General features: G+C 40.9%; 2 protein-coding genes across 3 annotated transcripts; one reads left to right on the forward strand and one right to left on the reverse strand.

Annotated features, from left to right (window-relative positions):
- Positions 1 to 5,452: 5,452 nt before the first annotated feature.
- LOC147201018 (uncharacterized) lies at positions 5,453 to 15,007 on the forward strand. Its single transcript, XM_086117973.1, has 6 exons — positions 5,453 to 5,618; positions 8,093 to 8,293; positions 8,380 to 8,463; positions 12,487 to 12,537; positions 12,638 to 12,676; positions 13,246 to 15,007. Exons 2-6 carry the CDS (start codon positions 8,171 to 8,173, stop codon positions 13,315 to 13,317), a joined length of 369 nt encoding a protein of 122 aa, XP_085974099.1. The 5' UTR covers positions 5,453 to 5,618; positions 8,093 to 8,170; the 3' UTR covers positions 13,318 to 15,007.
- Positions 15,008 to 17,348: 2,341 nt separating this feature from the next.
- On the reverse strand, positions 17,349 to 25,012 carry c8h3orf18 (chromosome 8 C3orf18 homolog). Of its 2 annotated transcripts, XM_086118699.1 has the most exons (6): positions 24,657 to 25,012; positions 20,871 to 21,236; positions 20,748 to 20,773; positions 19,605 to 19,734; positions 18,820 to 18,854; positions 17,349 to 17,815 (listed from the first exon to the last, which is right to left on the reverse strand). In XM_086118699.1, the coding sequence occupies exons 2-5, from the start codon at positions 21,156 to 21,158 to the stop codon at positions 18,849 to 18,851; spliced, it is 450 nt and encodes a 149-aa protein (XP_085974825.1). In that variant the 5' UTR covers positions 21,159 to 21,236; positions 24,657 to 25,012; the 3' UTR covers positions 17,349 to 17,815; positions 18,820 to 18,848. The 2 variants fall into 2 exon arrangements, with proteins under 2 accessions (XP_085974825.1, XP_085974824.1); XM_086118698.1 differs by lacking the exon at positions 18,820 to 18,854 and having other exon boundaries at positions 24,657 to 25,006.
- Between the last annotated feature and the right edge of the window lie 2,080 nt (positions 25,013 to 27,092).

The raw sequence follows: 27,092 nt of genomic DNA on the forward strand, positions 1-27,092 counted from the left end.
GCAGATCGTTGCCAGTGTCCACATTTTATGTTTGTGTTCAATTGTGTTTGTCCCGTTCAATCAATGGCTGAATCGATGCTCGGGCTCTCCTTGCCCATATGCGAGGGCATTACAGTACCATGATTGCTTCATCTTTTTGTTCCATTTCACTCGAGCGGCGGCATATCTGAAGTTCAAATTTTGGCTTGCAGTTCAAAGCAAAAAAAAAAAAAAAAGCTATCAAACAATGACTTGACAGTTGGCACACTTGTAGAGTCAAGGTACTGTACCACAAAGTCTGGTTTTTTTTTCCTTTGGAGCCATTTAAAAAAAAAGGTTTTGAACATGTTAACGCACTTACATATACAGGGTGCAAAGTTATTAAGGTCTGAATTTGTATTGTGACAGAGCAAGGTTGCAATTAGCCTGAGTAATAATTTGACTTTCTTGAAATTCAGCGAGGCCTCGACTTGACAGAGATGTGTTCCTCGAGCCGGCTCGAGGACCGAGGGGTGGTCCTTGGTCCTCGAGCCGACTTGACAGAGATGTGTTCCTCGAGCCGGCTCGAGGACCGAGGGGTGGTCCTTGGTCCTTGGCCTTGGGAGTCAAGTCCTTGGCCTTGGCCTTGGATAGTCGTCCTCGGACACAATGAGGGATTAGAGCCTCGAAACACTTGCATAAGGGCCGAAAAATTACAACGAATCTAATAAATTCCATCCAAGAAACCCATATTGATGGTTTAACTCTGGCGCTTTAAGAGGGGAGGGTCTGCCACTGACAGGTAACAGTTAGCGCAACGTATAAAGAGCGGCATCACAGTTAGTTTCAATCACGGTTTGTTGCGTTCGCGATCGGCAGTTTAAATAGCGTGTAAAGTCTTTCTGTAACAGTGGTGTCTTTGATTTAGTTATTTTTGCACAGTCGTCACGTTTGTGCGGTCGCACTAGAATGTTTGTTTGAACCAAGTAATTTGCGTTACAGCTGGAGTCAATAATGTCGGCAGTTCACTTCTGGGTTTGGCCGTTGGGATTTGGAGTCCTTTTGCTCGATTCCAGTAATGTTTGCTGAATGCTTTCTCATGTTTGGAATAATGAAGATTGATAATACATAGTTTAAAATCATGGTTGATTTAATGAATTTTTATGATTATTGTGAATTTGAAGGTATTAAATTAATTAATGTAGTATTAGTGGGAGTGGTAATAATAGTAGTACTCAGAGAATGTTTAGAGATCAGCCATCTCGTTACCTCTGCGTCCCGCGTCCTAGACGCATAATTTTCCCACAGGACGCACAGTTCCAAACAATGTGCCAGTGTTGTGTCCAAGGACCGGCAACCCGAGGCCAAGGCCAAGGCCAAGGACTTGACTCCGAGGCCAAGGCCAAGGCCAAGGACTTGGAAGATTTTCCGAGGCAAGGCCAAGGCCAAGGACTTGAGAATTTTTCCGAGGCCAAGGCCAAGGACCAAGGACTTGCCTCCAAGGCCAGGGACCAAGGACTGATTTTGAAGCTGAGGCCTAGCCGAGGACATGTATAAAACAATGCTATCATACCACTTGGCAGGTCTTCATGATTTGCAACACCCCTCCATCATAACCCCTTGCACTCCCTAACGCTTGAATGAAGTGTTTTTATTCAAAGAGTAGAACAGTCAGGGTACGTGTTATTTATACTGAGAAAAACAAAAAAGCTTATGATATACAGTACATTTATGAATTAATGTTTTAGTGCAGTAGTTTCTTAATGTGAAGTAAATCAACACTCAACAGGCATGACATGGCACGGAAGACAAGTTGAGAAATGACTTGCGATGCAGAAAAAGCGGTAATCTCTGCAGTGATAACAGTTTACCGGCAGTTTACCGGTAGCGAGTCCCAGGGACTCGCTGATCAGAAAAGTATGAGTCCCATTATGCATTGAGAGAGTCCCAAATATCGAATTCTGAAATGGTCTACTTATTCAATTGCATATGATAATAACACAAACAACAACATACACTGTACATACAATTATAAACAAATGTTGCAAAAATTTAAATAATTCAGGAGCAGGCCTGAGGATTTCGGCTCTTTGAAGTGAACGATGAGTCGTTTTTAGACGAAAAAAAACGACCATGTAGAGTATGGTGTTTTTAGCCCAAAAAAAACGACCATGTATAGCAAGGCGTTTTAACCCGAAAAAAAACGACCATGTGTAGTAAGGCGTTTTTAGCCGAAAAAACCCGACCATGTTTAGTAAGGCGTTTTTAGCCGAAAAAAACTACCATGTATATAGTCAGCCGTTTTTAGCCCAAAAACATGACCATTTGTAGTAAGGCGTTTTTAGCCGAAAAAAACGACCATGCGTTTTTAGCCGAAAAAATACGACCATGTTTAGTAAGGCGTTTTAACCCGAAAAAAACGACCATGTATGTAAGGCGTTTGAACCCCAAAAAACGACCATGTATAGTAAGGCGTTTTTCAACGAAAAAGAAAAAACATGTATAGTAAGACATTTTTAGCCGAAAAAAACCACCATGTATAGTAAGGCATCTTGAGCCGAAAAAAACGACCATGTATATAGTAAGGCGTTTTAACCTGAAAAAACCGACCATGTATAGAAAGGCGTTTTTACCCGAAAAAAAAACGACCATGTTTAGTAAGGCATTTTTTGCCAAAAGAAAACGACCATGAATCGTAAGGCGTTTTAACCCAAAAAAACGACCAGCTTCAAAATCAGTCCTTGGTCCCTGGCCTTGGAGGCAAGTCCTTGGTCCTTGGCCTTGGCCTCGGAAAATTTCTCAAGTCCTTGGCCTTGGCCTTGCCTCGGAAAATTTTCCAAGTCCTTGGCCTTGGCCTTGGCCTCGGAGTCAAGTCCTTGGCCTTGGCCTTGGTCTCGGGTTGCCGGTCCTTGGACACAACACTGCGACTTGACCTGCTTGATTTTTTTTATTTTTTATTTTTTTGCCACAGTAACTTGCTTGGAACTTGCAGGCTAAAGCTTATGATTTGACTCACGATTTGCGTCAAGGGGGAATTTGCAGAAAGGTTTTTATGTAACTTCATTTCACTCATCCCTCCCCACTTTACTCCCCTCACTAAAGTCCACTTCAACCATGTAGCAGAACTAGCAGTACTAAAATAGGATTTGCACTGTAAATAGGCCAGTATAAGCCACGGCTGCTTTGTTGGTAGGATTGCTTATTTGTGATGGAGTGTTACTATTATATTAAATTTATCTGTTTTATTTTTTGCAAAGTACAGTTAATTAATAATCAAAAGGAAATGATGACTGTTCCAGTCGAGAAGAAATTTAGCTAATTCTGCTTCGCTTCCGAAACCTCTCAGCTGCCTGGGGTCCTTTTGTTCTTCTTTGTTGGCTATGTCCAATTTATGGAAAACAAGGGGTAGGCAATAAAATTACCAACTCCCCATTCAACCCAAGAACTCACTTGAATCGACTTGCTTCATCATTTGTCACAGTAACTTGGGACTTGCTTGAAACTCAAATGTTAAGTTTAGACTTATCATGTGTGCTTACAGTGATGCCTTGAGATACAAGTGGATCAACTTTTTTGAGATACCTCTTGTCCTTTGACTGATTTGTTTTTTGTTTGTTTTGCTTTGACTTGAGAGAACAGACTTGAGAGACAAGTCTGGTGACAATGAACTCAAGTCAAAACTTTGAAAGGTAGTGAATAACTCTTCAAAAAAGAGGTTTAAAGTTGTGCCACTCTCAGTTCAAGTTTACTGCCAACTAAATAAACCAGAAAGAATTATAACCGCCTGGATGTAGAACAACCAAAGAAATGCTACAAGAAAAGTAGTGCTAGCTCAATGCTAAATTTAATTAGCATCTGTATTGCAGTGCTTCAACTTTTTTAGCAATGGATTTAACACAAATTGTTCAGCAACAACATGAAGACAAACAATATAACAGTATTCACAGTCACACACTCTTTATCCTCTGCGTAGACCAACGAATATTAGTGCCAAACCGATGAGCTTAGAGAGGCATTCTAGGCAGGAGACGCCCAGCTACAATATGATTGGCTGCTGCAGAGGCAGGAACTGCCGAGAACTCAAGTGGGAGTCAACATAGCAACGTCTCAGTGAACAGTCTGTCTGTCTGTCTGTCTGTCTGTCTGTCTGTCTGTCTGTCTTTCTGTCTTACACTGTCCCCAAGTGGCCAAGGCGGGCACACCAGTAGGTCTGACAAAAACTGTTAATTATTTTTAATTCTATTTAATTATGTCATGACTGAATGTTTTTATTAAGTACCACCACTGTATGTGACTCAATCCCACCGCTGCTTTATTTTATCCCACTAACTCCCTTGACTGAATTGAATAGAGCTCCACAGCACCTTCTGTGCCCCCCCCCCCCCCGCCCCTCGGACCATTCCCACTTCCACCTAACCCCACCCTTCACTCTCTCCAAAAGAAATCCCTCTTGAGTTGGTCTTTTGATGGCGACACCCCCAACCTCTAAAGACACGCCTTTGTGCCTAATGCCCCACTGTATGCGCTGCACATTCTTTCTAGTACTATAGGAGAAATTTTGCAATGCGCTGCCGATGAGCCCACGGAATTCAGCTTAAACAAACCTCAAGGTCAGGAGTCCCAAAAAGAATCTCTCTAGCATGCATTATTCCGCTTTGAGGCTTCTTTTGTTTCACTGAGAGTCAAACATACACAGAAAATACTTTTTTTTTCCTTTTAACTATGCTGCCAGGAAATTATAAGAATGTACTTTCACTTTCACTTAGTCATATTCACAGTGGCTGACGTGTTGCACATTGTTCATGTATGAATGTACCACCTTGAACCGCTCTCACTTCTGGGAAAACAAGAAGTTCTTTTTATTTCTTTTCCTTTTTTTTTTAAATAAATGCTGCCAAATAAATATGTGAAAGTGTGCTATGATAGTGTTATCCTTGGGGTAGTTTGACAAAAGAATGTCCATCCACCAAAAGAATGTCACAGATGTTATAAAACAATGAAAAAAATCATTGAGATTAAAACGTTTCCGTGTTTAAAGGCTGGTTCACAAGGTATTTGGACCATGGCCTCATCACAAGTTATATAGACAAAAGTATTTGGACACCCAACTGTGATGAGTTTAATCACAATCGTGGTGTCAAATGTACGCCCCTTTATTTATTTATTTATTTATTCATTTATTTTGATTTATGTGCACCAAAAATGGGAAACTTGGAATTGTCATGATTGAGTTGTCATTTAGAATCATTTCCGAGCTGATTAGGCCACAAAATATACTCGGACTGGCACTGTATAAGAAATACACTGTATAATTTGTTGGGCACTGCAGATAGAGTATAGACAAAAGTATTGGGCCACTTGAGCAAAGTGGGTGTTCAACTGAGTGCCTTTAGGGGCGCGGTTATATTTTCGCCACTCCCCCTTTAGGCTCGAACATGCTTTAATTGAGAAGTATGCAATGCCATCAGAGAGGGCACGGGGCTATACAGTACAACCCTCTCCGCCCCCTTGTTACACTGAGGCCGGGTTCTATTTGTAACTGGATGTGTACGTGCATTTTTGGGTTGGTGGTTGTGTAGGGACATCACCTACTTCGAAATAGGATAAGAGTAAAGACATTAGCTGAAGTTTTCCTTCATCGTGGTGTCATCATCCACCAGGTGAGGCTGCAAAAACGCTCGTGTTTTTTTCTCAGTCAGTGTGCACCAGCGTGCGTTTCTGTCGAGTCGACCATATTTATTTGATCTTATTTTTGCACCTGTACACTAGCTCGCAACTTTTATCGGATTCTTTACAGCGCAGTCGCGTTGGTGCAAAACGCGCGTCGCGCAAGTGACGAGAACCCTTGAAAGAGAGATGTTGTACTTGTACTAGTGTTAAATGCCGAAGTTCCACGCATCGCGTTTCTGTATCCAGTACCACCAAGGCGCAAGGGATGGGGGTTGGGGTGAAGAACATTCAGTCCCGTCGTGGGCAGTCAGGCGCAGTACTGGTGGTCCAGCACGCTGGTTCGAAGAGTCTGTGCTCAGCTCATCACGCAAAAGTAACTTGAAAGGCGGCGTTTGAAAGCACATGAATAACTTCGTGAATTTCTGCTTGTGTGTCATTTATTTGTATTGGCAATTAGCGTGCAACTGTCCAGGGAGTGCACGTTGACGGCAAGTTCACTTCGGACACACTGTACTCGTCGACTCACTGTTTTCTGTTGTCAATGTTAATTTCTTGACATTATTTTGCTTAGTAAAATCTAGGTTGTTTCTTGTGAAACTTTCAGGTTAAGATACTTTTTGGGGGGTAACTCGGTGCCCTGGTGATTCACGTGTCTGTGTCACAGTTGAGAGGTCCTGGGTTCAAATCTCAGCTTTTTGAAAAATGTTCATGTTCTCTATCCCAGCTGACTGTTGGGGAGAGAAGTGGGGTGGGTGCACACTGGACTGGTTATCATTCAATCACTGGAAACGTCCATCCAGGGATGTAGTGGTACGCGGGGGTACGCCGTCCACCCACTTCTCCCGACGCCCCATTCAATTTTTATTTCAGTTTTAGCCCTAATGCGAGTTATGCTTAATAACGTTGGCCCGTGATTATTTTGGAGTAGTAAAACATCAAATTTCACGTTAGTTCAACTGGTGTTGTAGCCTATGATTGATGTTCTGTATGTATATATCGAACATCCCAGAATCGCGTACACCCACTTAAAAAATCCCCACTACACCACTGCGTCCATCCACCGTTTATTAATAGCATTTGTCCTGATGGTGATGGCCAACTAAATAGAACTCTCCCAATTAACGTTTGGCAGAAGTGGGGTAAACCCTTGACTGGGCACCGGCCTATCGCAGGACACAATCAATCACACTCACATTTACACCTGCGAACAATTTAGGGTTTTTAATGAACCTCACATGGATGTTTTGGGAGAAAACTGGAATGCCACGAACCTCAAAATGGTGAGGTAGGTGTCTTAACCTACCTCTGTTCCACTGTGCTGCCTAGGTTCAGCAATTCCATGTCCATGAATACAAGAGAAAATTGACACAAGAGTGCCAGGGTGTTTATGTATAAAATCCCGATACAAACCAAAGGTTGTAAAAATATCACGGTTAAGGGTAAAGCATGAGCCTTAATAGAGACTTCTTTCTTCTTACTTTCTTTATTTTCTGATTGATATAAAAATGATCTATTTATATATAAACACATAACACGGGGTAGGACTAGATACGTTTTTTACTTCTTCCTACTCCCTTGAACATAATAATTGTGTTGAATGATGACTGATTTCTCTTTCCTTTTTACTATTTTACTTACCTTACTTTCTGTCAAATTATTACTGTATATGTTTTATGTTCAATCAACAAACGAAACGATAAACAAAATCCTGGTCATGAGAATCAATTTATAAATGCAAATTAGATTTCTAGGACATTCAGAAAGAAAGACATTGGCCGCTGTGAAACCAAGGCATTTTGCGAAAACCAAATTGAATCAGAAAATTTGGTTTTGATTCAACTGAACCCAATCAATTCATTTAAAATGTACTGTCACTGAATCATATCGCACCTCGTGTATGGAGATGCGCATCGAATCATCTCTTATGCGAGATGCACCACACCCCACATATTTTGACTTCCATCCGTTTTCTGAGCCGCTATTATCCTCACAATGGTCGCAGGCGTGCTGGAGCCCATCCCGGGTGTCTTCGGGCAGTAGGCGGGGACACCCTGAACTGGTTGCCAGCCAATCGCAGGGCACATATAAACAAATAACCATTCGTGCTCACATTCACACCTTGAGACAATTTCGAGTGCTCCATTAACCGGCCACGCATTTTTGGAATGTGGGAGGAAACCGGAGTACCCGGAGAAAACCCACGCATTGCGCATGTATTGAGGAATAGTATTTTGTTGGCAAGATGCACACTCTTCGGAAAAAATACATTAACTGTCAGCCTTGCCTTTGATAACATCACTTTGTGTAACTTGACATAATCTTCTTCTCTTAAGTTCTTCTGTTCCTCTTTGATGGTCACTGAACTGAGCTCTTGTATGTATGATTCATGTATGGCCAATTTTGTATGACTTTCCGGGAGTTTTTTCCACCAAAGTTATGATCAAATTCTGAATTTTTCCAACAGTGAGGACGTCCATTTTTAGACACTCTGCCATCTTTGGACTTTTCTTTAGCCCCTTGGTCATCAGGTCTTGATGCCCACATGCTCCAAAATATGAGCAGCTGCGGGCCCAAAGAACCTTCTTCTCCCCGGCCCAACACCCCCCGGCCGGCTGCTGAGCCTCAGCAGCGCAGGGGTCGAGGTCGTCCACGCAAGCAGCAGCTGGTAGGACTGTTATGAGGTCATTGATTGGCTTATTGGCAGTTCTAAAAAAATAGTAGTAAGTATTTATTGTTAATGTTTCGGTGCAGGAGCCTCTCGGACCGCCGGCTCCAAAGCGACCAAGAGGAAGACCCAAGGGCAGCAAGAACAAAGGCTCCAAAACTGTATTCAAGGTTAGGTTTGTCTAGCAGTACAAATAAGAAAAATGAAAGAAAACAATGACAATGCTTCAACAAAAATTTATTCTTGCAAAACTCGCATTCATGTTATTGTCACCCAGTAACGCAAAACCTTTGCTCGAAAATGCTAAACCTCTGTGAGATAATGCAGCATTTTTTGAGATCACAAATACTTTTGCGAGAACTTTTCATTTGTTAAGTGGTATTTTTAATGCCAAACTTTTGTTTGATCATGTAAAACTTGCAAAAAGTTCACATTAATGTGGCAAACGTTTTGTGAAATAATGCAAAACTTTTGTTAATATTCACGTGGCTTCATCATAGCAGCGTTTTTGTAAAACACTGCAAGTTTTGTTTGTAGAGCTTCCAAAACTTTCAGTCATGTTAATAATACTTTATAAATGCAGAACCTTTGTGAGATAATGCAAAAGCTTTTGGAAATAACAAAACGTTTGCAACTTGCGAAAACTTTTAACAGTAATTCATGTTAATCTGGACTGATACTGCAAGAACTTTGTGAGACAACACTTGGAAGCTCTCGCAAAACTTTCCTTCATAGTCGTGTGGCTTGCAAATGTTTTGTGGGATACAGCAAAAACCTTTGTGAGATCTCATAAAATGTTCACGTGAACATGATTTGGTAAACATTTTTGTGAGATGAAGGGCTCATGTTATGTCTCTTAATTGCAAGATTCCAAGCTCCTCAAAAGAGTGAACACCACCTGGAAGTTGTTCTCACCCCACTATGTTAAATGGTGTCTTAGTTGTCTTAAACGCACATCGAGATGTGAGGAACGAGCATTGAGGAGCTTTCCTGAGCCATCTTAAATTGAGGGACATCTAATGTATCCTCTGTGGAATTCCTGTAGCTCCTCAATGGGGATGCATGAAAACGGGCGTGTACCATCGACACACGACTTTAAATTAAATAGTCTTCTTCTTCTTGATTATTTGAGTTTGAATATCCATATTTTGATGAGTATCTGTTTTATTTGGGGCAGTACTTGATACCAAAAAGACTTGGTTGCACTGGACACTGAACCAAACCTGTTTCTAAGGTTTGCAGGAATGTATCATGACAACGCAAGGTGTCACAGATATACCCAAACGGTGCAGATCATCAACTCCCTCATCCCCCTTACAGCCCAGACCTTGCCCCTTCAGACTTTCACCTGTTTGGTCCCTTAAAAGCGTTTACGAGAGGCTCGACGTTTGAAAGTGACAAAGTCAAAAGTGTTGTCAGCGACTGGCTGAGACATACTTATAAATTATGTTTTCCCATGCCCAGACACGGGCCACCGTGGTCAGGCCTGGATACGGGGAACCACTAGGCTCAAACCTAAAGGACAGCATGGGCCCCACTTCCCTTGGGCTCAACACATGTGGGAGAGGCCATAGGGGTTGGGTTCAATGTGAGCTGGGCGGTGGCCAGAGGTAGGGACCTTGGCTTTCCGATGCTCGGCTCTAGAAGCAGGCTCTCGGGACGTGGAACGTCTCCTCTCTGGCAGGGAAGGAGCCCAAGCTGGTGTGCGAGGTCAAGACGTTCCAACAAGACATTGTCAGGAATCACCTCGACACACAACTTGGGCTCTGGTACCTCTCTTCCATTCTGGAGTTAGCCACAGAGAGAGGTGCCAGGCAGGTGTGGTCATATTTCTTATCCCCAGGCTCAGTGGCTATACATACATACAGTGGATGACAGGGTAGCCTTCTTCTACCTTAGGTTGGACGGGTCTTGTTGTTTGCCTATCCACCAAAAAGCAGTTCCGACTACGTACCCTTTTTGGGATTCTTCTCAAAGGGTGATGGAGAGCACCGCTGCTCGGGACTCCATTGTTTTACGGTGGGACCTCAATGTTCACTTTGCAGGAATGCCCCCCGATCAGAACCCGAGCGGTGCTCTATTACCGTAGTGACGGCCCTGATTATAAGACGACACCCTCTTTTTCAAGACTCAAGTTTGAAAAGACTTTTTGAACACCAAATTAATTTTTATACAGAAAATAATGACAGTACATCTGAAACAAATGATTATAACAATATATTTGAGAGAAAAAGCATGTTATTTTGCCTCATTCAAATCTTAATATCTGAACATTTAAATATGTAAACTAAGTGCAATCAAGTTCGTCAATGAATGGCCTCTGGTTTTCGATATGTAAATTACATCACAACTTCTCCTCAGCTGCCGGTTAACCTGGCCGATCTTCGACCCACTTTTCTCCAGATTGTCGCTACGTTTCTCCATTTTCTGTTATCTCTTCTATTATTTTTATTATTTATTTATTATTATAGGAATTTGTCTCCGGTATAACACGCTGCATTAGTATCATCGTAAACAACAAATCATTGAACCTTTCTTTTCTTTCTTACCACTATTTTTTATTTTCCTTCTTCGTGCTACCGCTATTTTTATTTTTATTCTTCGTGACAGGGGTTCACTTTGGCCTGGGGAGTCAAGTTCAGCATTCGCTTCAATGATATCTGGCGCCATCTAGCGTCGTGAATGGGTATAACGTCTAGAACCCAAATATAAGACGACCCCCACTTTTTCAGCTTTATTTCAATGCAAAAAACCACCATCTTATATTCGGGGCAATACAATATTATGTTCTCATCATAGATTGTGCATAATGAATGCCATGTTGAAGCAGAAGGGGGTCCATATTAGAGGTAAGATCGGGCCGCCCGAGCCCGACCCGACCTGAATTTCGGGCCTTAAAATGTCAATCATTGATTCGGAGATCGGGTCGGGTCGGGCTTCTCTCTCGCTGACTTTTATTTTTATTTTTTTCCGAGGCCGTCAATAGTTTTGGCCACGAGAGACCATGGTTCGCAAAAAAACAGAAGTTGCCTCATCACAACACGTACTGTACTAAACTCTTGCAATGACAATTCAAAGAACTCCTTTCTGCCTCTGTCTATGATCCACCCATCATTATTCTTTTTTGTCTCTCTGCTTCGCTCTCTTATAGTGCCGCGCTCGATTCTTAAGGACGTACTGCTGCGGTGGTTTACGGCCCAATTTTCAACCCGTCAAAATGACGGACGGCCTTAAATTTCCCCGTCTACTCTTAAAAAAAATGATAGAAAATTGTTGGTTAATGTAACCTCTTCAGTAACGAAAATCTAAAAGATGTAAATGTTTATACAGTCTTGTTTAACTTAGATTTTGTTCCAAAAGACAGGCTTTGTTATCAGAAATCACCCCTCCTCCTCCCGAGTCCTCACAACTAAAATATGAAATGTCGGGTTTGCTTCAGGCTCGGGCCTGCAAATCAAGCTAAGTGATCGGCCTTGGGCCGGGTCGGGCTTAAGTACCCTCGGGCCGGTTCGGGTCGGGCTCGATTTTTTAAGACCGATCTTAGCTCTAGTCCATATGTGCACTTGGCACGAAGACACCCCGAGACTGCAGTTTGATGATCAACTTTGTGGTCTTGTTATCAAACTTGCGGCTGCCTGTTTTGTACACGTGACTGAAGAGAAAGGCGGAGCTGTCAACTCATCACCGCCGAGCGGTATGTTGGCTTTGATTGTGGGGAAGATGCCGATCCAACCTTGCAAACCCAATTCTGATGGTGGACACCAGGAGTAAGGGATGCCACCAAGCTGAAAAAAGGAATCTTATGAGGCTTTTTGGCCTGTGGGATTCTGGAGACATCTAATGGATATTGACTGACCAAGCTCAAGTTGCCCAAATGAACCCAAAATGTAGAAGTAGATATGCTCAACAAATGGGCAATGCTAAATTGGTGAGCTTTTTTTGCCTAACCTGACATGGTTGGAGCATATTGTTAAAATTTGATGACAACTGGCCTCCTAAACTCCTATGGAGTTTGGGTTTGAGTCCCTTCTGTGTTATTGAGTTTTGGGCCAGTTGAGTCCAGGGGACTAAAACCCTGAAAGTACATTTTCTGTGAATACACTTCTAAACCATTACTTCATCTTTAAGTGCCAGCTTTAGTCACCTCTGCGTATCTTTCTTTTTCTTTTTTCTTTTTTTTCTTTTTTGGGCAGAGAATCGAGCCTGATGGAGCAAGGCGGCCAAAAGGGCGACCGAGGAAATGGGTGTGGAGCAACACATTGACATTTAACAGACATGATAAAATGGATTTGTATGAAAGTCTTTGTACACGTCCACCTCATTCATGTCTGATTCACTTTACAGCTACAGAAGGTCATTGCAAAAGGAAGTGAAGAGCAAAAGGTGAGGACCTTGATGATACTTAACAGGATAAGCAGTCGAATACGGCTGGATATTTGGTCAAGCATTGACTTTGTGGTACCTATTATTTTGTGTTTTATGTCGAGTTAGCATGTTCTAGCAATTTTAAAAACTCAACATTACCACCCTCCTACAAAGTTGCAAATGAAAAATCCCTCTATAAAAATACCCCAAAAGTCAGTCCTGTACATTTTTTTTGATTCAGAGAAACCCTCCTCATTCATTTTGTGAATGAAACAGAGATTGCACAAGCCAAAGCCAACAGGTCCGCATATCACTCACTGTCTGATCCAAGACGTCCGCAAAGATGCTTGAGGAAGTGAAACCGTTGAGAGAGTCGACCTTTTTCTGAGCCTCGCGCACACAAAAAGGGGAAGAATGACTCGACGGAGCGTGCTCAACTCCGTGTTCACCCGTCTGCCTTGGTTTCCTGGCATAACTGACTCTCGGCGAAACTCCAGCAATAAGTCATTCTCGTGTTACTTGGCACTGATTCACTGTTCAGCGATTGAGTCACATGATGGTTTCTCTGTCTTCTGATGTTTCCCCAGGTGTCTTCGGAGGAAGGGGAGCCGGCACCCTCATGGTCAGAGCCCTCTTTGTCTCAGGAGGAAGGCCAGTAACCTCGAGGTGTGGTCGGAACAGCAACACTCCATTGGTACGATCGGAAGGAAAAAATTGGGCGTTTCGGATTAATTTCTCTACCTAAAATGTTGACCTCACAGCCAGAAAGCAATTTTCATTTGACACCAGTTGCACATTGTATTGCAGCGGTTCCCAAAATTCATTGAGCCAAGGGAAATGCACCTCTCACCATAATTTAAGAATGTAGGATTCCCGGGGAAATTTTAGGATGAACCTAAAATTCACAAAAATCTTTACAGGTGAACTTAAGGTGACCTTCTCCAAACTTGTAATTGCACTTGTCCAAATGGTCAATGTTTCGGGACTTTTTGCACAACTTGCTGTTTTCTAACCAGGAGTTGAAAAGCAACATTCAAATCAGATGTTCATTTCCAAGGATCCACTACCTTTCTGTGACTCTTCCAGTCTCTTTGCAACCTGTTAATGCCACTGTAAGCTCATTGACCACTTCCCTCCGAGAACATCCTGTTTGAAAGCTCGCTCACGGTGAGATACTCTTAAGTCCTTCACTTGGCAGCTGTTTTCAAACCCGTCACACTGCAGCATTTTGTCCGATTTTTCAAGATACACAAAATACTGCGTTCTGTGACAGTCGAAACACCAAAACCAAACAAAATAAGACAATACATTTGAGGCAGGGCAGTCACCTTGACAATATTTTTTTTGCTTTTGTGACAACTCAATCCATTAAAACAAAAACAAGACTGAGAAAAAAAATTTTGACGGTTGAAGTCATTTATTTATTTTAGCTAAGAAACACTTCCTTAGCGATGCTGACTCACTGTATGGCTCAAGTTGCACACTAGTGGCTTTTGTATTTACAATGTGTTCCTCATTCACTCACTGAACTGCGTCATTTTTTCGAATGATTGTGACACACTTTCTACTCCAAATTGAGACACATTAGCTTTCTTTCCCTGCTTTCACATCACGCATAAACAGACTCTCTTCGAGTAGGAGGTGCTTCAACTTGTCCGACTCCCGACACATGTCGTAATCGAAATGACAGGTGCAAATTCATCACCCGATCTTTATCTTCGACTCAAAAGCAGTGCTGAACTCCTGCCTACATGGCTGTTCGTCATTCCAGAACAGTATTTTACAAACCTGAATTTGAGACAAACTGGATGAGACACTTTTCCAGGCCTACCTGTTTGACAAATATACACTTTGGCTTCCACAAACGGTTGGATTCTACTAGAAACTAGAAATGTCCACAGCAGTGAATGTTATTTGTCTTGGTCTCATGATGTCAGAATGTGAACAGCATGTCGTCCAATGAAAATAAACCACAATATTTATTGGTCGATTCACTGATCAAACACCTGATTCAAATTTTGCTGTTCAGCTCCTTGTTAGACAACAGAAAGTTGTGCAAAAATTACTGAAACGTTGACGAGTTGGACACACGCATTCAAAACTTTACAGGCCAAACTAAATTCACCTTTTCATCCTGAAATTTCAGTTCAAAGCCAGATATCCCCAACTTTTTGTGAGCAGTGTATTTTTACGACACCACCTACTTAGTGCATCATAAAGTGCTTTCATTCAGATTTTTGACAAAGATTGCAAACTTTTTTTTTCAGAAAAAACTTTCATGTCCAACATATCTTCCTATCCCAATACATGCAAATGCAAGATAAGATAAGAAAAGATAACCTTTATTTGTCCCACACTGGGGAAATTTTCAGTCTACAGCAGCAGAATGGGGGGGGGGGGGGTAGAAAAGAAAAAAACTAAGTGTTGCATGCAAGTAAATGTTTCAGAAAAAGAATTGTACACAGTATAGTATGCAATTTAAATATAAGATACAGATATGTTGTTTCATCTTTCCTCAAATTTGTTTCTGACTCGTTTTTAAAAATGTAAAAAAAGCACAATACAAATTAGAATTTTCTTTCTTTCATCATCTCTTTTATTTTTTTAAAATTATACTACTGTTATGTTGGAGGTGCAATGGACCTGGTTCAAAATAGAATATCGGAAAATCTAGAAAAAAAGCTATTTTTAAAATGTTGGGAAACAATTTGGATGAAATGTCTTGTCAGTCAGAAGATAGCTGTTCCACCCTTAATTACAATCACGGGTATGAATAATTTTGGGCTAAAGACTATTGAATTTGACTTTTTGCTATGCTGCTACATTCACATGGCGTCCTGAAGTCATTTTTATGAGCAGTTTTAGTCGCATTTTCTTTCAACTTGCCAGTTGAAGTCCACTAAGACTGGCACGGAATTATCCATGAACAAACACATTTCCTCCACTGTGGACATTAAAAGCAAAAAGTGTTGTGACACTCAGGACTTTACGCCAGTGTTTTGTTTTTTATTACCACCATCATGAAGCCTCAGGTACAAAATGATTCAGGAGCCTCGTTTTTGTCTACCCAGGAACTTTTGGATTTTACTTTGTGCTGTGTTGAGCATTTCTTATCAGTATTATTGCAACGACTTCACAGAAACCACAATTACCTCAAGAAAAACTGGATTTGTTCAAATTAAAATGTGACTTGATTCTCATGTGAAAATGCAGCAGGTATAAAAAAAAAAGTTTACATCAACTTTTCAAGTTTTTTTTATTAAATACATTTGTCTTTTTCACCATATATTTGATTTTTACAGTCTATATTTTATGGGTGACAATTCATGTGACTTTAAAACTATTTTTACAGTATCTGAGCACAACCTCTTTCAACATTTAAATTATATGATTCAGGCTACATTTGGTAAGGTTTTCTAAGCAACGGCTAGACACATAGAGATAAACGGCCTGATTGTCGAATGTGTCTAAAAGATTCTCCATGGGAATTATCCTGTGGTGTGACAATGAAGAATCTCTCCCAGATTTCTGGTTTGGGGGAGGAGACTCCCGATTGTTGGTGGAGATATTGTGTGTAGGGTGCTGTGTTAGTCACTTTGTGTACACCACACACTCCGATTTTTTTCTTTACGCGTCATGTATTGGTGGGAGTGTACACAGTGTCGATATTTTTTTCCCCTCGTCCTGTATGGGATCTCTCACATTTAAAATAAGGATGTTAAAATAAAAGTATGTGTGTGCCCTGCTTAAATGAGTCAAGTACTACATGTCTTTGTTTTTTGTTTTGTTAAATAACAAATTTTTTCTACCTTGTATGCATGTAACTCAACTCAATTTCGGTTGGAATTTCTATTCCTGTTTGCGAAAGAAAGTTGATCAAATCATAAATATTAACGTATTAGTTTTCCTTTTCTTCCTTTCTAAAAAGCAACCACACCAAACCCCAGTGACTCTTTGACTGATTTGTAAAACCACAATGTCATCGTAATGACATTTTAGCCGCAGTGTTAGCTGCTAACGTTAGTTACTAATCATAGCAAAAAGCCAACCAGACAGTTCACCCATTGCAGTTTCAATGTCCTCAGTCAGTTTTGGTTAGCAACAGTTTGCAAAAACATTTTGATGTACTTTTAAGGAAGCAACGATTCTTATTGACTAACCTTTAGGAGTGTCACGCATAGCGAATAAATGTTAAGCGCTAACATTAGCCACAAATCACAGCAAAAAGCTAAACAGAAGATTGAATCATTGTGGTTTCACCATCTTCAGTCAATTTGGGTTGGTAACACTTTACAAAACATTATTTTTTGGTTATTTGTATTTTTCTCTGTAATTTGGTCCAGCAGTTTCACAAACTAGACTTCTCTGACTACAAGGCAGGTCACATTGAAGGCATCAGTGTGTATTTTTATGCATTTTGAACATAACCTGAGTCTTGTATTAATTGAAGTGTGTTTCCTGACATAAAATGTCAACTTCTCTTATTTTTATACAATCGATGTGTGATGTAACGGTACAGTATTAGTGTACTAATGGATTTACATCGGGCAACTTGTCAAGCACAACTTATTGTCTTCTCATCATTTTCAGTTATGTTTGCCGAGCTTCATTAAAACCATTTTTCTGATATCATATGAGTCTTAAACCTGTGATTTCTGTGTTTTTGTAAATCAGTAAAATAGCACAACTCTTTTGGAGAATTGTTGAAAGGTAACAGTTTTAATGTAACGAACAAGTCATCAACTGCTCAGCGAGGAAGACATAAAATGGTTCCCGTAAAGATGAATGACAACATCCAGTGTTACACATGAGATTACAATGAGGCTAGGAAGAACAGAAATATTGCGACAATTCCAAAAGTGACTGCATTTGTGTGGCGAGTGACATAAGCCCGTGAAAGTGAAGCTCCGTTGCATCGCATGCACCCATTCTCCCACAAAGCAGTTTCAAATCCCTTGCGAAGAAGCACCGTTTCCATCCCAAAAAATAAGTCCCCTTTTTTTTTTTAATCCCTTTTATCGCCCCTCCTCAAAGACCTAACATTATTAAAAAGGCAGTCCACGAAATGACAGGTTGTTAAGCGTTGAGAGCTTTGGCCACATCTGTGAAGACCAGTCGACTGGGTCTCTGGGTGGTCCCCTGCGAGGTTCGGAGAGTCTGCGAGAGATATCCATGATTTTAAAAAGTCGCACGCCTTTCATTAAAATTTCCATCAATTGCTCTTTCATCCATTTCAAATGCATTAAATGAACTCAATGTAATTGCATTATTAAGAGCAGGGGATCTAAAAATTTTCAGGTCCAGGGGGGACATTTTTCTAAGGATTCCCCTCAAAATCCCTGCCATAGAAATTAAAAATGTTACCAATTTTCAAGAAAATGTTCAAAATGTTATACTACTGAATTATCATAGAAGGAAACTACAGTATGCCCCCGCCTACTGCCCGAAGACAGCTGGGATAGGCTCCAGCACCCCCCCCCCCCGACCCTAGTGAGGATAAAGCATGTAAAATGAAAATGAATGGATGAATGAATGAAACTACAGTACTGGTAGTTCTGAAAATTAAGCCATATTTTAAATAAAATCAATGTAAAAGTAATCAAAAAGATATATTATGTCGGAGTCTTAAAAAAAGTCAGATGTGTCTTAGATAATGTCAAAATATTATGATTTTTAAAGTCAACATTTTACTGGGAAAACACGTCATTACAACTTTAATCCTTGTATTCTCTTAATCGCTAGGACTACATTCTCTGAGAAAAATACACTTTTTCTTGAAAAAAAATCCTGTTACAATAATACAGGTTTTGTTCTTAAAAAAGGGGGGACGGGGTATTTATGTAAGGATGTCCGATTTCTGTGATGATTAATCCCAATCAACCAAAGTTAAGGTAGGGAGGGGGAATTGGTTTATTATACAATCCAGCTATAATAATTACACAGGGGCCGTGAGGAACATGATAAAATGATGTGTAGAAGAGAAGATAGGTTATGTGTAATGATGAGGATGACATCATTTATGTTTTGTTAATTAAAAAAAAATGTTCATCCATCCGTCCATCACCCAAAACATGTGTATTATACAAATTATGGCAAATGATATGGGAGGGTGGGGTCAGTAGCAAATATGAAAGTCATGTGACACACAAGTGATACTTTACCATGTTTGTCTTTTATCATCATGCCTTTGTCAAAACTTTAAAGAAATAAAAAAACATGTAAGGTCAACTTTAAAACAAAGAAAATGACGTGTTGCCTAAAATGTAACACGGCTAGGCGGTCTGGGCATAAAAATCAAAATAACACTGCCAATATTGAACAATGCTACGTACTATGGACATGACAAAACAAATTCTAAGCATTTTTGCGTATCGGTGATGAGGAAAAAGTCTTGCTTTGTTGTTTTGATGATTTCACAGCAGTCGAGCTGATACAGTATCTATCATACCTGTCAACTTTTCGGAGCGCCAACCTGTATAAACTACCAAAAAAATCCTTATAAAGAGCAAAAAATCCTTATACCAAAGCATTTTATGTCAAAATAACGGCAGAACCCCCCCCCCCCCCCCCCCACAAAATTCAACTAGGAACCACGTGATTTACTGGAAAGTTACCGGAAATGAAAGCATTCGAGTAGACTAGCACCATTCTGGACAAAAGCAAACGGAACTACCTGTTGGGGGGGGGGAACGGAAATTTTCAGAATCCATATGATTTGTGCGATATGGCCATATATGTAAGATTCACCACAAAATCCGTATGAACTATGGCTAAACCATATGAGTAGACAGGTATGCAGTATAACAGTAAAAAGTACAATTACACACACTTTCCCGGCCAATCCTAGCAGCATCCCTCATTTGGTTTAAAAGCAGGGTGGGCGAAGCACATGCATATGCAGGTTTTCACATTGCAAAAGCAAAAAGAGACTGAACACTTGACTTACCTTGGCATTGGGACCGGCAAGTGTGCCATCCCGGCAGTGGTCCAGTAGTTCCTGTTCCAGCAGGTCATCTTGTTCTTCGGCCGGGTCAAAGTTGTACATGGGCATGAGCTGGTGCCTCAGCTTCTCCAGACTGCCACAGACAATAGAATGAGGAACATTTTAGACACTGTATGAGAATAGACAAAGATAAGTGCAGGCGGGGGGGGATCTCAGTTTATGGTTTTTCAGTTGTATACAGTATGTACTGGGGTCGGGGTCATTTGTGATGAAGTGCTGCCTCCACCAATGAAAATGCAATTGATGCTTTTGCTGGGCATAGGTGATTCCGGTAACTCGTTAGAGAGTAACACAGTATCCTAATATTTTTTAATTTTTTTAAAGTAATGACTGATCTAACACATTACTTTTTTCAGTGAAATAATCTAAGAAGAGTTATTTTGCAAAGTCGCAACTCGTTACTGTATAATAACTACCACTGATAACAATTGGCTCACAGAACACTTAACTGGCACTTAACATTCCCATTTTCTATCAAATGGTCGTGCTGTTAACTGCCTCTTTTGAGTACACCAGTGAATGACATTTGACAACACTTGAATAGGAATCACATATTTTTCAATCACCATTTTCTCTCACTCGTGTATGTGGTACACAACTAATAATTAGCGAATAATAAAACACAGGAGAGATAAAACCAAGATACAAGATAAAGGCAAACATCAAACAACTCTACACTACACAACACTAGAAAGCCTTAAAAACAAGTCACCATTTGAGTTAAGTGATATCCATAGACTATTTTCCCCCCCAAATAAAAATTACTTGTAGTTGTCTTTATTTTATGTTCGACGACAAAAGAAATTATTCTTAAACATCAGTTAAAATTGTACTTCCTAATTAAGTACTGTATTGGCAAAGCTGCTGGTCAATTTTATGTTGGGCTGGGTTGTCGCCAGCTGCTGAATGTAACTAATAATGTAATGTTTTATCTAATTTCGTGACTTCTAAAATCAAGTAATCAAGAAAATGCCAGTTACTTTTTCAAGGTAACTGTGGCAACACTGATGGACGTTTGCGTTTATCCTCACACTGCGCCACACACCAAGGTCCACTTGTACAATACAACAACTGAATTAAACATACCGTTTCCGTTTGCGAATATACAGGATCTATGAACGAGAAAGATTGAACAAAGCGAATTAGCAACAGAAGCACTTTTTTGGTTTTGTCAAAATCAAATTCATCCCAACAAACTGAACGTCTTACTAAAGCAAGTGTCAGGCTGATGAGGGCGATGACGCCAAAGGGCAGGAGCACCATTCCCATCCCCGAGCCCTCCATCACCGCCTCCGGGAATGTGGTGCTGTTGAAGCTGCTCTCGTTGGCTGGGATGGTGACAGTCATGAACGTTGTAGTGGATGTGACGTTGTCTCTCAGTGTGCTCGAGGAGGAGGCCGCCAGTGGGACTGTGGCGGCGGATGGCGCTGGAAATGTCGTTTTGGTTTCAGGCAGGGCCATGGTCAGCTGTTTCAACTGTGTTGATTTAGATATCATGTGTTTGTTGTCTCATTGCTGATGGAGCTGTCTTCATGCTAGAAATGACGATGCCTTGGCCAAAAGGATCTTGAAGAGCTGCAACACAACAAATAACAGTGTAATTGCCTCTAAAATCAGCCATTTGATTTGATGTTTCTATGCACGACCTGCTAGTCAATGCTCCCGAAGGAAAATGAAACGGTTCCTGTTTCCGCGATTAAAATCCACAACAGTCAAGCATTGATGTGTGCTCCTTTTTTCTTCTTTTTGATGTGCCCCTTTGTGTGAGACGTGTGTAGTATTCGCCTGTCTTAAAGGCACCACTGAGCGAGACTCAGGCAAAATAAGAGGCGGTAGGGAGAACTTTTCCGCTTCTGTAAATATCATGCCAAGGAGAAATTTATTTCGACACATTGCCTAGTTTAATTTTGGAGCTTCTAAATTATCAAATGGCTGACTTGTAGACAGTCACAAAAGAGTCAAGACACACTATGAAGCCACGAATGTATGACGTAACTTCTTTCAACTCTATTTCCATGTTTTCTGGGTTCTGTTCCAGATTTTAAAAGAATTGTGAGGCAGTTGTATATCATCTGATGTACCCCGTGGATTCAAAATGTAACAATCGTAACAGTTTTTTCTTTCTGCTAATGTATTGTCAATTATGTAGAGCCTACTTGTTTTCAAACAGATGCATTTCAAGGTATCAAAGGGATCTTGTTTACATGGGGGTGTTGGCATGTCACAAACAGGAAGCCCTCGTGACAGCTATTTGAAACTGTTCACAATACAGTCATACACAAACAACTAATTTCAGTAAGGTTATTTATTTTATCTCTATATTATATTTGCAATCTTGTAAACCGTCAAATCTGGTGATTGATTTTAAAGGGAAAAATATTTTGACTCTCGAACTGGGTCACCATCCGCAGTTCGAGGCAGACCATGTTCACTAAGAATAACGCAAAAATTACTTGTTAATTGAAATCAACGCAAAAGGAGAAAAAGACAAGACAAGTGGTGCGCTGGTGTAGTTAGAGTTGCCTTAAAATGTTCATAACAATGTCAATGATTGTGTAGTCTTGTAATACTGACCAAAGAATGCATAAGCTAACATTAATAGCCCCTATATTAGCTACGCATTAGATCAGGGGTGGCCAACCCGCGGCTCGCGAGCCGCATGCGGCTCTTTGGCTGGTTCAATGCGGCTCCCGGGCTTTCACACAATTGTCGAAAACGCCTCGGCGATGTGTGTGTGTGTGTGTGTGTTCTCATATGCTTCCACGTGTGTGATCAGGTCGATCGTGGGAGGTTGGTCGCTACAAAAGTCGATCTGTGGGCAAAAAAGTGTGTGTGCGGCTCTTTGCAGTAACACAGTAAAAAAATTGGCTCTTAGTCTCTGACTGGTTGGCCACCACTGCATTAGATAATCAGTCCAAATTGAACACAAGTATCATCTTTTACGCACTATAAGGCGCTTTGGAGTATAAGGCGCATCTTCAATAAACGGCCTATTTTAAAACTGTTTTCATAGAGTGCACCACATGATACAGTGCATAGAAGGTACAAAAATGGCTGTGGTTACGTTATGCATCCACTAGATAGAGCTACGCTACAGGGAATACAATACAATACAGCTTTATTGACAAAGAGCTTTCATAACCGCTGCAGCTGGACCAAAGCACTTTACAGGACATAGAAAATACTACCAGTACGTCCAAGAAATACGAATATTGATCCATATATAAGTCACATCCGATTATAAGATGCGCTGTTGGCTTTTGAACAAATTGAATGTTTTTAGGTGCGCCTTATAATACGGTACTGTTGTGGATGAATTTGCGGTAACGGTACAACCCAACTCATTCAGCTAAATTTTCAGCGTGCCGTAAGTAATCTTGAGAAAGAAATCCATATAATAAATAAATATAATTCGCATGAGGTGCACAGCCGAGCTGGACTTTCTACCCCAGCTGAAATTTGGCATCAAGTGCGAACTGTGTTAATAACTGTGTTGAATGATGACTGATTTCTCTTTCCTTTTTACTATTTTTCTTACCTTACTTTCTGTCAAATTATTACTGAATATGTTTATGTTCAATAAACAAAACAAACGAAACGAAAGACCTAGGATTCCATCAATCAGCAAATTAATTTTCTTTACCACATGTCTTCATCAGTGCCACAGATGAGCTGGAGCTGATCTTAGCGGACTTTACCCGAGAAAAGCAGGCTAAACTCTCTTAAAGTCAAGTTGTTGGATGTCTCGAAAAAGATTCTTTCAAATGATATGTAGCACACTTACATCAGATGATGTCATGTAAAAGTTCGGGTAGAGTAGACATATTCACCCACAACATCATCCCGAAGTCATAAAATTGCAGTAACAAACCTCTTAAGATGATGTCACAAAGAATACAAACCGGGAAGCTCTCACCCACATGGTCCGCTCTCGAAGGTTTTGCCAATAGGAGATGTCGGACATTAAGCAAGGAAACATAAGTTCTGAATCTCAACACAATGTGAGCGATAATTGGTTAACCTTTACGTTGATCTATATAATTGTAGTTGTACTCGTTGTGTTAGTCTGATTCAATTTCTGATGTGAACACAAAGAAGAAACAAAACTATGATCTTAAATGTTTGAATAGTGCCTTTGACACGTGGAACCAGTTCATTCCTATAGTATGCTTCCCTGTAATTTCTCTATATCAGGGTTGATATTGTATTTGTTTGCACTGAGGGGTTTTTTTTGGGTTCTTTTTTGTTTGTGTTTGATGACTTCATACAGTGTCTGATGGTACCAAGCTGTAAAGAGGGAGAAGCATCCGTCTTAAAATGTCTCGACTGTTGATTGAGCTGAGGGACAGCTACAATGATCTTGAACAATTCGAGTATGTGTACTCTACTTGAGTTGCTTTTCAGGTGGGAATTAGGAAACAGGAGTAAACAAAAAGTCGACAAAGGGATAAATATTTTGTGTCAAAAAATAGACAAGTCCAACGTAGATTTTGACACACATAGGATATCGTAGTGCCAGCGAGGATGTGGTTGGTAGGTGTTGAGAGCAGGATGTGGGCAGGGGGAAGCATAACGAAGCAGATACAAATCTTGAGGAATAGGCTATGCCTGCCCAAACCGTAACTCTGGAGGAAATGTGCTTTTGAAGACAACTCAAATGCCAAACTGACAACCCTCCCACACAAAGACAAGCTCTGGTAAAACGTACTTACCGCGTGCAAGTTGATGGCACATTCAATTTAGTTTTAATTGGGGTAACAGCATTAAATGGGTTACGCTAGTCTAGTACTGTTCTTTTTTTTGTGTGTTTTAAGAAAGATGGTCAGATGTTGATCCCTCTCCTTTGTCCATCCAGTCTGCTTTTAATTGCAAACACGTGCATGCCAGGCTAAATGATCAATGAAAATCAAATGGTGGTGAGCATGCCACATTCTACTATGATGGGTGATGTTTTTATGTATGTCTGTAGGATGACGTCATGAGGTGTATACGTACCTGGAGTGCATAACATGCTTGGGTTCTCATTGGGAGAGGCGACATTGAAGTCAATGCCCCTCCTCCCTTAACAACACGGGCCCCGCACAGCCTGTTTACATTGAAAGGCAGCCATTTTCTCACAGAACGGGAGTCCCATGCCGACGTAAACCCGTCCCGGCAGCCTCTGTGGAGTCCCACACGCTTCCGCCAACGGCCTCCGAGGACCAGTCGCCTCCCCCCTCCCTTTATATTCTCTTTTTCTTGACACTCTTTGACACGAGAGGGAGTCTGCTAGAAGGATGCTGTGGAGGGAGCAGGGAAAATGTGTTGCCGCCCTCCACTCCTCCAAGCGACACGATTGGTCTAACGGCTTGAAAATGCGAGCCGTGGCTGGTTGGCTCGGCTGTTTGTCTGACTTTGCAGGGATGAGGATGGGATTTAACGGCTCGGCGCACCAGATGCTGTCAGGCCGGTGAAAGTGACTGCATCCGGGTGGCAAAGGCCGAGGAAGTTAACCCCGTGGTGGCGCCCGTGCTGTCTGCTCCGCAATTGCCTTAGTGATGTTTAATTCACTTAGGTTTACTGTTTTTTGCAAGGCGCACAAATATTTGTTCGACGCAATGACACCGTCAGAATCATGCCATTGTCATGACAATGTATCAAAACAAGGAAACACGGCGGTGTTATTGTGGGTGTCCAAACATTTTGCACACACATCAATACAATGGTAAGTCTGTCAAAGAGCCATGTTTAGCTCTAAAATATGACACTCACTCACATTTCATGTACATTTATTTACCAATCTATTAAACTGCTGGCTGTCTGCAGCTGTTTTAACTCCTCAAATGCCAAAACATTGTAATTCAAAGTTTTAAATTACCGGCAACCAGAATCCAGCTCTGTAATATGGCCAAGTGTATAAAATCTAAGCCAAGTATCTTGAACACCTACTCCTGTCTTCAAAAGCTCGTGAACTACTTTTGTTTCTCCTTTTTGGTTCTTTAGCAGATTACAGCTCTTTGGTGTATACCACCACCTACTGTGTAGGAAGCGCAAAGCTTCAATGAAAGCAACCCTGCTCCTATTCAATTCAGCCTCGCGAGCAATCACACAAGACAGTGTATCAATTATTTCACAAAGATTGAACATAAACCCACAACCATAAAGGTTTCTTTGCAAATAAATACACATACATAAAATACTGGACTCAAACAAAAGATTGTAGATTTGTGTGGTCATGGCAAAGTGAAGTGACATCATCTGGTTCCACCTCCTTAGCCATCACAGTCCCCGCAAAGATCCTATTGTAATCAGGAACACTCATTCTCACACACATACACCGTATTTTCCGCACTATAAGGCGCTTCGGAGTATAAGACCCCACCTTCAATGAATAAACATTCCTACACCAAGTAAGGGCTTTTTCAGTTTCGACATGTGCATGTGGACGTGCGTAAATTTATGCACAGCCCTGACAAAAACTTGTGGTTGAACTGTGAAACAACAGAAATAAGAGGTTTGTGGACAACGAGCAAAAACTAATCATGCACCTCAATGTCAGTCTCAGAGATTCTCGCCGCCCTCTTTGCCATGATTTTGGATTTTTAAAAGGAATTGATGCTTCTAATTTGGAGGCATATGACAGGTGTCCACGTTTTATGCAGACAGATACATTGTTTTTGTACTTTTGTACATACAAACAAAATTTCAGTCACATGAACCAAATTAAAACCACCTCTACTCACTCTTTGACAAAATGAGGCCCCAGCTCCTCCAATTGCATTTCCTCATTAAGTGTTGCATGACTTCCAAGCTTCTCTGGAAATTACTAGACAGGACTGCATAGAAAATGTGATCAATTCCTCGTGATCTTATATGTATGCATTTTGAACACCACAATAAAGGGGACGTAACCCCAAGATGTCAAGAAGTGACATCCAATGTCCAAGAGGTTTCTGCTATGTTTCAAATGTGCATCATTCAAATTGGTATTATACCTGATATTGCTATCATATACCGTTGTGCACTAATACTGTATCAACAAAAAACAAAAACATGTTCAGTCGCTCATTTAAAATGCGGTTAGTTATTTAAATGGTATACCATGGCCGTCACTCTGTGCTTATGCCGGCAAAAGACTTTAGCAGTAAACAATTATGTGTTAATGTCATCTTCCCAAACTATTTTGCAAAGGTCCTTTTGCCATGAGTATAGATAGCCATCCAATATTGGTGCCCTTTGAAGTTGTAGTTGGCATCCGTCTGCAAGAGCTCTTCAAGATCTCTGCTTTTTTGTTGTTTTCATCTTTTGTTTTGTCATATGGTGTTTGTTGTGCTTCGTGTGGACCCGTTGTGGACTGTTTGCAGCATTTTGGCCACAACCGTTGTTGAAGGAGAAGAATCTGTGCTTGATGGTTGCGCTTTCTCTGCGTACCAGCACTGATTATGATCGGGG

Source organism: Hippocampus guttulatus, chromosome 8 (genome assembly GCF_054856545.1).
Source record: "Hippocampus guttulatus isolate MCC_2025c chromosome 8, RoL_Hgut_1.0, whole genome shotgun sequence".
Lineage (NCBI taxonomy): Eukaryota > Metazoa > Chordata > Actinopteri > Syngnathiformes > Syngnathidae > Hippocampus > Hippocampus guttulatus.

Coding starts and splice junctions, on each gene's coding strand:
- LOC147201018 (XM_086117973.1), top strand. CDS start 8,171: ATGCTCCAAAATATGAGCAGCTGCGGGCCCAAAGAACCTTCTTCTCCC. Junction 8,294..8,379: donor GTCCACGCAAGCAGCAGCTG/GTAGGACTGTTA, acceptor GTTTCGGTGCAG/GAGCCTCTCGGACCGCCGGC. Junction 8,464..12,486: donor GCTCCAAAACTGTATTCAAG/GTTAGGTTTGTC, acceptor TTTTTTGGGCAG/AGAATCGAGCCTGATGGAGC.
- c8h3orf18 (XM_086118698.1), bottom strand. CDS start 21,158: ATGATATCTAAATCAACACAGTTGAAACAGCTGACCATGGCCCTGCCT. Junction 20,774..20,870: donor TCAGCCTGACACTTGCTTTA/GTAAGACGTTCA, acceptor TCTCGTTCATAG/ATCCTGTATATTCGCAAACG. Junction 17,816..19,604: donor TTGCCGGTCCCAATGCCAAG/GTAAGTCAAGTG, acceptor TATCTCTCGCAG/ACTCTCCGAACCTCGCAGGG.